Source organism: Cynoglossus semilaevis, chromosome 9, assembly GCF_000523025.1.
Source record: "Cynoglossus semilaevis isolate Cse_v1.0 chromosome 9, Cse_v1.0, whole genome shotgun sequence".
Lineage (NCBI taxonomy): Eukaryota > Metazoa > Chordata > Actinopteri > Pleuronectiformes > Cynoglossidae > Cynoglossus > Cynoglossus semilaevis.
This window is the reverse complement of record NC_024315.1, coordinates 18,519,032-18,529,848: the sequence shown is the minus strand read 5'-3', so window position 1 is coordinate 18,529,848 and position 10,817 is coordinate 18,519,032. Positions and strand designations below refer to the sequence as shown.

At 41.3% G+C, this 10,817-nt stretch overlaps 3 protein-coding genes across 5 annotated transcripts in view; 2 read left to right on the top strand and 1 right to left on the bottom strand.

Moving 5' to 3' along the window:
* Window positions 1-5,013, top strand: part of galnt7 (UDP-N-acetyl-alpha-D-galactosamine: polypeptide N-acetylgalactosaminyltransferase 7) — a 15,249-nt gene extending 10,236 nt beyond the window's left edge. For all 3 annotated transcript variants that reach the window (XM_025058761.1, XM_008317785.3, XM_017035524.2), the window contains exons 8-15: window positions 85-202; window positions 326-448; window positions 979-1,094; window positions 1,235-1,337; window positions 1,451-1,549; window positions 2,642-2,770; window positions 3,825-3,855; window positions 3,983-5,013. In XM_025058761.1, the coding sequence (XP_024914529.1) occupies window positions 85-202; window positions 326-448; window positions 979-1,094; window positions 1,235-1,337; window positions 1,451-1,549; window positions 2,642-2,770; window positions 3,825-3,855; window positions 3,983-4,089 (826 nt within the window). In that variant the 3' untranslated portion in view covers window positions 4,090-5,013. The remainder of the gene's footprint in view (window positions 1-84; window positions 203-325; window positions 449-978; window positions 1,095-1,234; window positions 1,338-1,450; window positions 1,550-2,641; window positions 2,771-3,824; window positions 3,856-3,982) is intronic.
* Window positions 5,014-6,114: 1,101 nt separating this feature from the next.
* saraf (store-operated calcium entry-associated regulatory factor) lies at window positions 6,115-9,352 on the top strand. The gene is made up of 7 exons (XM_008317787.3): window positions 6,115-6,301; window positions 7,049-7,227; window positions 7,694-7,895; window positions 7,978-8,265; window positions 8,531-8,696; window positions 8,779-8,900; window positions 9,051-9,352. The coding sequence occupies exons 1-7, from the start codon at window positions 6,235-6,237 to the stop codon at window positions 9,074-9,076; spliced, it is 1,050 nt and encodes a 349-aa protein (XP_008316009.1). The 5' UTR covers window positions 6,115-6,234; the 3' UTR covers window positions 9,077-9,352.
* Window positions 9,353-9,942: 590 nt separating this feature from the next.
* tmem187 (transmembrane protein 187) overlaps window positions 9,943-10,817 on the bottom strand; it is a 2,012-nt gene continuing 1,137 nt past the window's right edge. Inside the window, exon 2 of the mRNA XM_017034970.2 lies at window positions 9,943-10,814. Coding sequence (XP_016890459.1) covers window positions 10,666-10,814 — 149 coding nt within the window. The 3' untranslated portion in view covers window positions 9,943-10,665. The remainder of the gene's footprint in view (window positions 10,815-10,817) is intronic.

Below are 10,817 nucleotides of genomic sequence, written 5' to 3'. Positions count from 1 at the left end.
AGGGGAATGGCCTTTTGTGAGACGAACCTGCAAAAACCCCCCTTTTTTGGGTTTTTTTTTTTTTTTTTTTTTTTTTTTGTGAAGGTCTCCAGCCATGGCAGGAGGTCTCTTTGCCATAGAGAGAGACTTCTTCTTTGAGCTGGGTCTCTATGATCCAGGACTGCAGATATGGGGAGGAGAGAACTTCGAGATATCTTATAAGGTAAGCTTCTCCGACGCGCCTGCTGTCGATAGGCTCTGACGATGACGATGACGACGGCGATGATGGGGGTTTCGCAGTCTCTCGCAGTAATGTCTGTCTCCCGCACATCCTTCACCTACACAGATCTGGCAGTGTGGTGGTCAGCTGCTTTTTGTGCCGTGTTCACGTGTCGGCCATATCTACAGACTACACGGATGGCAAGGGAACCCACCACCTGCACATGTGGGCTCCTCACCCACTCTGAAGGTAGGACCATGTGTTGACAGATAGGCCACGATGTGGAACCTATTAAAACAATACTTGCGAATAAGTGACTTCTTGACTTGGTCTTTCAGAGGAACCACCTGCTTGATAATGTTTATTCTTCTCTGGATAAAAGCATCTGCTAAAATGCAAATTGTCTTTGTTTCCTAACAGAAACTAAACAGAAACATTGGGTTTATGCAGAGTAGCCGTTCATTAGGGAACATTTTATGGAAAACTACTATTGTTGTGAAGACACTTGTTGTTGTCCTTTGAGGATATTTTAGGACTCGGGATTTAGTGCTGAGATTAGGGAAGGGCAATAGGATCGGTTAGAGTTAGGAAAGGATTCATTTTTCCCAGATATTTGTAAATGTTGAGCTCAGGGTAATGGGGGGATAAAGAGGTGCGGTGGAAGGATCCCTGCCTCCCACCTTGGGTAAATAAATTATGTCTCACACAATGTACCTAAAAAAAAAAAAAAAACCACAAAACACCTCTGTGTGTGTGTGTGTCTGTGTGTGTGTGTACAGAACTACGTCCGTGTGGTGGAGGTGTGGTGGGATGAATATAAGGACTTCTTCTACGCCAGTCGTCCGGAGACTCTCACTCTGGCCTATGGAGACATCAGTGATCTTAAACGTTTCAGGTAAACAAAGATTGACTATATGGAAAACTCGTTTACATATATTACTTCTTACCGGTATTCTTTCTGTTTCCATTTAACAACTCTTCTTTTTTTTAAAAAAAAAATTTAAATCATTCGACTTATACCCAATACTTTGTCAGGGAGGAACATCGATGCAAAAGCTTCAAATGGTTCATGGAGGAGATAGCCTACGACATCACAGACCACTACCCTCTGCCTCCTAAAAATGTCGAATGGGGGGAGGTAAGTACGCAATCACAGGTACACGTAGTGGAAGGAATACCTGTCTTTCAGGGTTTGTGTATGGAGGGTTCTAACCTGTGTGTGTGTGTTTGTTTGTTTGTGTGTGAGTGTAGATTCGAACACTTGACACCAGTTACTGCATTGACAGTATGGGACACACCAACGGAGGCAACGTGGAAATCGGACCGTGCCACAGAATGGGTGGCAACCAGGTATTAGGAGTTTTAAAGTGGCCTGTTGGTTGGTCTAGAGCAGGGGTCGACCGGTCAAAATGTTCAAAAAGACCCATATTGGACCAAAAAAAAACAAAAAGGAAATCTGTCTGGAGCTGCGAGAAATGAAAAGCCTTATATAAGCCTTACATGAAGGCAACACAGTGTGTTGCATTTATGAAGGATTGATTCAAAGATTGCCAAATACATACATACCATACATTCATGTTCATGTAATTGTCAAGGATGACATTCCATGGTTCGAACACCAGTTTGTCCGGTTTGGGAAGGTTTTCAACATAACTCCATTCGAGATTCTGAGCAAGAACGAAACAGTCTCTTCAGCGGTAACAGCAAATGAATCTACCCACGTAGCATTAAACGTTCTGTTTTCTTCATAAACTTTTCTATGATTTATCCATCATTTACCTAGCAAGGGTCGATAAGATCAATAAATCACGCTGGAGGTGTAGGTGCTGGATAAATCTGCGCTGCAAGATATGTGCTGGGCGTCGCACGTCGACAGATGTAACGCATATTTTGAGTGACAAAAAAATCATGTTACAAGATTATCATAATCTTCAAATTTAGAATTATTATTTAAACTAAAATAAAAAATACATTTTAATAAGATACTCATTTTTTTATTTTCCATATTATTGTCCTATAGTTCAAAAACTTGACGTGATAGAGAAAAACTGAGATCAGTTTTGGATTTCGCACCTGAAAATTTGGTAAAAAAAAAAGAGCTGTCAGACCTCACTCAACAATAATTGTGTTCCCCCGTGTTATTCTTTTAAAATTTACAACAACAAAAAACCCAGAAACGGACAAGAAAACATTTACATCTACTGTTTGTATTATGATTTGATAAGAACTTGCGCCGTTGAATTCATGGTTGTGTGTGAGAACACATCTTCTGGGGGACGCTCGCCAGACGGCTCAGCTCATAAATCTTCACTACTTAAGATATTTCAATGTCACCGCTGCTTTATTTCACATTATGGCACTTTAATAGCAATTTTCATTTTTTGTTTAACACCGACATCTGTGATCTGTGTCTGAGCATGTGTTTGTCTGTGTGTTGGGTAGTTGTTCCGTATCAATGAAGCGAACCAGCTGATGCAGTACGACCAGTGCCTGGCCAGAGGACCGGATAATTCCGCCGTCATCATCACGCACTGTGAGAGGAACCAGCACACTGAGTGGAAGTACTTCAAGGTAACGCCCACCAGGATCTGGCAGTAAGTACTGGGCTCATCTTACCCTCGCCCCGCGTGCCCTGCGTTGGCACACCCCTGCCAGTCCTGTCTGCCGAATGCTTCTTTAGCTCAGCGCCTCATGTCTCCGTGATAGCGACGTTCAGGGACATGCTAATGTGCCTCAGGTCAGGTCACATTCATGGAAGAGAAGGCGGATTTCTTTCGTTCCCCCATTTTCTCGCCTTGTTTCTTGCTGGTGTTAACGTTTTGTGCTTCCCCTTTCTTCATCTTTATCGAAACTACTGACATCTGAACTGCTCAAATGGCAACACAGGGGCAACCACACTTGCTTAACAGCAAGAAGATCACTCATTTATTTTCTGATCCAGGGGTTCTGAAACTTTTCCGTTTTCAGCACTGTATGATCCCACTGATTAATAGACGTTCAACAAATTAACAGATAAGAACAGAAGAAACAAAAACAAACAAAAAAAAACTCAAACCTCTCCCTTGTGTGCATGTGTTAGTCTGTCCATGGTGCGTTCAGTACCATTGGAAACTTGAGAATCCGACCATTAAGGCAGTTTAGGTGTTTAGGGGCATGTGGTTATTTTTTTTCTGAGGATCATCTTGTGCCCCCTGGTGGTCCAAACTGTTAAAACGACTGTTCTGTCTATTTTGATTGACAGAACAGCCAATCAAATGCTAGCATAAAAGCACTAAATGCTTTTAGCATTTAATAATTATCTGTTTCTACATGTGGCCCTGTAATTGGCTGGTAAACTCCCCCAGGTTGTAGCCTCCTCTGAGATGACTGCTGGGAGTTGCTATGACAACCCTTAACATAGATAAGTGGTTGAAGATGAATGAATGAATATGTACATATGTTTATGATATCAAAAGAATAATAGTTAATATAATAGATAGATGTAAGTATAGAAGTGAAAATCAACTTAAAGAGCAAAGTAATTGCACTTTGTTTTAAATTTCTGGCACACATTCGTATGATTTTAGAGGAAGCCAAAAAGTCTCTGTGTGAAAAGTTTAATCCACTGTCCTTTTGGTCTCCACAGGATCTTCATCGGTTCACTCATGTACCAACAGGTAAATGTCTTATTGTTTTTTGCGTGATAAAAAGCACCGTCATTGACAATTAGGCAGATTGACCGCTCTCTTATGATTCACAATAACTGTTGAAAGTGATGACGGGTCGTCTGCTCTCTCGACACAGGGAAGTGTCTGGACCGTTCCGATCTGCTCCACAAAGTCTTTATATCGGACTGTGACACCAGCAAAACCACTCAGAAATGGGAGATGAACAACATTGTGGCGGTGTGACGAGGACCAGGATAAACAGAATGGTCTTTCAAACGCTGGTTGAAATCATATGCCAAGAAACACATCCATCCATTCATCCATCCATCCATCCATCCATCCATCCATCCATCCATCCATGCTACATGTTTACAGAGTTTTGTGGAGAATCCGTTTCTCATCATGAGCCACTCATTTGTCAGCATGGCTACGAAAATGAAGGAGTCCACAGCGATAACAATTACGACAAATGAAGATTCTGTCAGTCCAAAACCTTTCACCTCAAACTGTCAGCTACTACACTCACAAACTCACACACACTCACACACTCACACACTCCAGAGGTTGTACGTGATGCTGCAAATACTAGTGATATTGGTGGCTAGATGGACCTGTGGTCCAGTGTTTGAAATTGTCAGCTTGTTTGTTTTCTAACTCCCGTGATGCACTCTGGTATGTCCAGAAACCAAAGATGAAACCAGAACCAAGGGGAATTGAAGCTGTTTTTCTAAAGAAAATTTTTAGGTAATTCAATCTAACAATTAACAAAAAAAATAATTTGGGATTTACATAAATGAGTCCAGCTTTTAACCCAAACTGGAATGGAAACATGTTGAACTCCGCTCTTATTTTGTTTGTTTTTTTTTCTTTAGTTGATTTTTGGCAGATCTGAGCCACTACATCAATCACTAGCCTGATTGCACTGCATAGAACCAGGAGGTTTTGGGATAAGGGACTTAACCTGGAAACAAATTGGTCTTTGTACAAAAATGCTACATTGTACCTGTATTTCTTTGCCAGTCAATGTCTTTTTAAGATGATGAAAATACATCTTCTGATGTAAAAGAGAAAAAGCCCAAAAATCCCCAAATATTTTTCCTTACAGAAAATAAACAAAAGTGCCTGGACTTTAATGCAGAGTCCATCTGTAATGGTTAAAATAATTGAAAAAAAAAAACAAAAACAAAAATCCACACACTCCAAAAGTCTATTTGTGCCCTAGAGGAGGCAAAACTTAGACCATCTTTACATTTAAGGAACTTAAATTAAAGAATGAATAGATAATGGTTAATTTTGTTACCAAGTTGTTGACTAAAGGTTAACGTTTTACCTGACCTTGTGCTCTGTTTCCTGGATAATACACTGAATTATCAGATGTGGAGACGGATGTGTTGATGCTTTAGAGGAAAACACGCTGGTGTAAGTGAGGACTTGTAACCTTCCTGCCTTACTGACAGTCTCAGTGACAAATTCAGTAGCTGACCTGTTGACTGTGATATAGTAACTGCCCGAGACGGCAGGAACATTAGGAATAAAAACACGCAGCGGTGGTGGGTTAGGAAACGGTGACTAGTGTACTGTTTGGTAAAATCAATTCGACTGCTTTTTTTGCAAAAATATTTAACTTATAGCAGAGATTTAATATTAATATGGACTGAGCAGTGGGTAACTGTGGAAATAAAAGACCTACTTTTTACAACAACTTCAATGTTTCTTGTTTTATTGTGAGAAAATGCGCTACAAAAGTGTAGAATTAGTTTGAATTAGATGTTTAATTTACGCTAACCTACGTCTATTACCTTCCTAGGCAATTCATGTTTTTGTGAAAACATACTGAATGTTTTAACGTTCCCAAAATAAGTACCAACTGATTGTAAGATTTTGTTAAAAGTGTATTCGCCTTATAAAGGAGACACTTTTATCCTAAAATCATTTAACATTTGCATTTATTTACTCTTTTAGCTTGGTTTATTTACGCTCGTTACAACTACAATTACGTCACTTCCGAAACTAACAGCACTACCGGCTATTCCTGCCAACACTGCTGTATATACATGTTTGCCGTGATATATATATTTTTACATATAAGTGTTGTAACACCAATAGTTAGAGATATAGATGAAACCCGGAAGTCAACCGTAGTTTTTAAAACTGCTTCCGTCACGGGGGTTTCATCCGCTTACATCACCAGCCTTCTCCGCGTTGCTCGAATGTCATTGGCTAAAAGGACGATCGTGCTCGTTTTCCATTGGTTTTCTAAAAAGAAACAAAACCTCCCGTAACATCGGAGGTGGAGATCTTAGGTGTGTTGTGGTGTGCGATGAGTGTGTAGTTCAAAGTAGAGTTTTCCTTCAACACTTTTAATCAGGTGCCATTAAAGGAAGGATCATGAACAAGTTATTCGCGCCGCTGCTTCAGCTTTCGTTGCTGGGACTCGTTTACACCTGGAATGATGGTACGTCATTTTGATGTTTGTTTGTTTTCTGTGGCTTCCTGACATTATCAGTGACAGCCGCCATGTTTTAAAACACTTTTACTGTACCTGTCACTGAACATATACTGATAATTAGTACGTCGAAGGCGTATGATATAATCGTCATATATATCAACCTAATGCGGTGTTGAAGATTGTTGGTCCCTATTAGCTTTTGCTTCTCTATCCTCATTCAATGTGCAATCGATTACATCAGGGATGTCAAACTCAAGTTCACCGTTTAAAAACTGGGACGAAGTCGCGGGCCAAATGTAATATTTATCTGCATGTTTTCCCTTCTCTCCAGATATGTAATGTAGAATTTTTCCATACGGAAACAAAGTTTAGGTTTTGCGTTGAATCTGAAACAACCAAAGCTTAATATTATAAACACATGAGAAATTAAATTACATCAGTAGTATTTGTTTCTTTTTTTCACAGGCCAACAACAAAAAAACAAAATGTATGTTCTGTAACAAGCGCATGCACTGCTAATACTACAAGTGCTGTAGTACGGGCCAAATATAATTACACTGCGGTCCAGATTCGGCCCCCGGGCCTGAGTTTGGCACATATGGATTCCATGTTGATAATTCTGAAACAAATATGAATTTTGAAAATTAGAATATAAATATGTTAACACCAGTCAACCCATACAACATACTGTATGTGAGAATTTGCCAGACGATTTGCATATGTACCGACTGTTTTTCTTGCCTCTCGTTACAGACAGTGTGCTACTGAGGGATGTCCAGGTGTTGACCCTTTACAAAGGTCAATTCACCCGAGCCAGGCGTTCCCAGCCCATCCCTCAGCTTCAGTGCGTTGGTGGCTCCGCAGGCTGCCACACATTTGTCCCAGAGGTGGTCCAGTGTCAGAACAAAGGCTGGGACGGTGTGGACGTGCAGGTTAGTCGGGAAGCATTTCCATAGAAAGCCAAAGAAATGCATTTTCGATAAAAATTAGATTAAACAAATTAATTTAAATTTAAAGGTTTTAAGGCCCTCTTGCTTATTTGCAAGATGATATTAGCTTTAGGGATGTCCGATAATATCGGCCGACCGATATTATTGCTCCGATATTATATAATATCTGTATTTACTGTTCGGTTTTACTGCCGATGATGAAAATTTGATAATACAATGCCTGGGTTTTTGGAAAAGCTATAGAGTTTTTGGAGGTAAATGGGTGCATATATCGATTGATATTGGATTCAGAAATCAAGTGTTTGGACAGTGTCTGATATTAGCAAAAAGTTAATATCCGACATCTCTAATCATCTTGTCAACAAATTTTCCCAAAACAAAAACCAAAAAAATGTCAACTGAAGTTGCCCGTGTCCTTCCTTTAGTTAACTGCTGCTTCCATTTACAGTGGGAGTGTAAGACTGACCTGGACAACTCGTATCGGTTTGGTCGCATTGAAGTGAGCTGTGAAGGCTACAACCACCCCACTGATGCCTACGTCCTGAAGGGCTCCTGTGGACTGGAGTACACACTGGAACTGACAGAGGAGGGACGGAGGAGGACACAGGGAAACAGCTGGGGCTTCGGTGGTGGCTTCAAGGGATTTAAGGGTAGGTGCAATAAGTCTCTTTGAAGCATTATTGTTTAACCGCACTCATGCGTACAATATTCTCTTCCGTTTGGCTTTGTCAGATCTCGGGGGCTTTGCCTCAAATTTCTTCAGCGGTTCCCCCAGAAACAACCAGCAGCAGCAGCAGCAGCAGAGCCATCGGAGCTCGTTCCCGTCGCGCAGCGAGTACTCAGGAGACCTGCTGGTGGTTGCTTTTCTTCTGCTGTTAGCTTTCGGCGTCTACAAGCTCTTCCTCAGTGGGAACACAACTCAGTGGGGACAGGGCGGTGAACACGCTGGCTACCCCAGAGACTTTCAGCACGGTGCCTCCGCAGGGCCTCCCCCTCCAGGATTCAAACCCGACTTCACAGGTACTACGGCGTCGTACTCGTTTCAGTTGAATGAAAAGATGTGGCTAATTTTACGACACTGGAAAATCGTGTTAAAATAAATAAAACGTGTGTATAAATAATACATTTTTAAAAAAGCAGCTATTGTACTAGTGTTTTTTGTTGTTGTTTTTTAAGGATACCTGACACACGATGTCCAGCTGGTGGCACTCAAAACACCACAGAACGCATAGAGATCTGCTTCGATGTTTGATAGAACCTCAACCCTGTTCTTCTTATTGCTCAGGTCACACTGGTGCCAACCCAGGTTATGGGTTCAACAGTGACTACACACATGGGCAACACTTCCCCAGGGGTGGACTTAATGCTGGCAGGGGCGGCGGCGGCGGCGGTGGTTTCTGGACCGGCTTAGGGACAGGCGGGATGCTGGGATATCTGTTTGGTCGACAGAGGTTGGTGAGGTGTCAGTGAATACCTCCTCTTTCATCAGACCTGGAACTCACTGCTTCTTTCTGTTTCGTCTGTGTTGAGCAGAAACCAAGGGCACAACTACAACTACTCCACCTACACTGACTACAGACCACCTCAACCTTTTCCTCCGACACAGTCTGCTTCCTCCTCCTCCCCCTCTTCCTCTGGGACACGCACTGCTTCAGGTACGCGGGTTATTAGGTGATGTGTTTATCATTAGGAGGTCGGGGGTTTAATTCCAGTCTTTGTTAACTGCCAGGTTTTGGAGGAACCAAGAGAGTTTAATTCCAGCCTTTGTTAGTCCACATGCCCATGTGTGTCTCATTGACTGCCAGGTTTTGGAGGAACCAAGAGAAGATAAGGAGTGCGGTGGACGTAGCGGTGAACCGACCTACTCTTCGGGCGTGCAGAGTGCAAAACTAGCACGGAGGAGGACGTCTTTCGTATTTTTTATAACAGTTTGTAATGGTTTAATTTAGGTTGTCCGATATCAAACTTTTGCCGATATAGTCCGATTCCGATATCAACCAATACCGATATATGTAGCCATTTGGGTTAAAGCAGTGGTTCTCAATAATTTTGTCATGCCCCCCCCTCCACTCTCTGACCCACTCCCCGGCGAATTGAAATACTTTTGAAAACCTGATAACGTACTGATAACATGTCTGCATAAACCACTGTATGAGTTGCTGCCACCTAGTGACTGGAGGCTTGTTATCATTCAAGCATTACAGCAGTGGTACACTTACGTCCAGCGTGCCATATTCCATTGGAAGCCCCTCACGGGGCCCGCCCCACTATTTGAGAATCACTGTGTTGTTTACCTCAAAACTATTTTTAGGTCACATCATCCCGGCCAAACCTGGACATTGCGTTATCGGGTTTTCATTATCGGAGGAGAAAAACGATACGTTTCTTTCTTTTGTTTTTCTCTTTTTTTTTCCATTAAGCTAATATCGGCCGATAGTAATGGTCGGCTGATATCATCGGACATCCCTAGTTGTAATGTGGTCATTTGTTTGCAATGTTCAATAGTCTGAAAGTGAGCTTTCATGTTGTTTCCTTTTGACTGTGTATTTATTTATCCCCTCTATGTTGTCATAATGAGATTGATCTGAAACGGAAGGCTTTTAAATGCTTCTTTTGTCAGACAGCATATTTTTCATTCGGGTTCTATCCAAGGGTTGTTTCTCTGCCCTGGGTGGTTTTCTGTTTCCTGTAAATGGATCTGTGTCCATGTTGGTGCATTTACAGCAGACACTGAGCTATTTATCTGAGTTAAATTTGAAGGATTATAATGGCAAACGTGAAAACATCCAGACACTTATCAACTACTCGGGTGTTTTCTCCGGGTTTTTATCAATAGTTTTTTCTGTCACAATAAGTAGATCACTCTGCATACAGACTGTCGGACATTCTTCACTGTTCATCATTTAAAGTTAAATCCATCAATTGGAACTTTCTGCAAGCAGGAGGTGTATATATATATATATATATATGACATTTGAAGAAATAATTAAAATGTTAAAAAAAAAGAATTCTTTTTGCTTCATTTATTTTGATCTTGCTTTAAAAACTGTAATGAGATATTTATGTGTTTATGTACACATCAGAACAATTTATAAAAACAACAGTTGCGTCTCTAGAAAATCCTCCATTTGATTCTAAATATTTTTATCTGCCTGGGTTTCCAACAGGAAATTTCTTGGTTGAATTCTGGAGGATGTACGTATATGGATTGATGCTTGATTTAAGCTGAAGCAAAGCTTCGTTGATTTCAACAGGTTTCTACTGGTTAAGGTTAGTTCAAATGTGATCTCAAAAGAGTTGTCATCGAGTCTCGGTTACAATTGTAACAAGATAAAAAAAATGCAATATTTTGAGTCTAAATGTGTATCGTTGTTTTTAGAAGCTTCTGCTGGGGCTGTTGAAACCGCTGGTGTTGGTCCCTCACTGCCGCTGTACGTCTCTCTTCTGATGGGCTCTGTGTGTCACCGACGACAGAAAACGGAAGCTGAAGTGAAACTGCAGCACGTCACACACTTTGGACCAGAAATGTCCGGTAAACCGTTGAAACAGTGGGTACCGGGCGAGGCGGGGGG

Excerpts from the sequence above, each read along its gene's own strand:
- saraf (XM_008317787.3), top strand. The coding sequence starts at position 6,235 with ATGAACAAGTTATTCGCGCCGCTGCTTCAGCTTTCGTTGCTGGGACTC. Across the intron at positions 8,697-8,778 it reads TATCTGTTTGGTCGACAGAG|AAACCAAGGGCACAACTACA; the intron begins GTTGGTGAGGTG and ends TGTGTTGAGCAG. Across the intron at positions 8,901-9,050 it reads TGGGACACGCACTGCTTCAG|GTTTTGGAGGAACCAAGAGA; the intron begins GTACGCGGGTTA and ends ATTGACTGCCAG.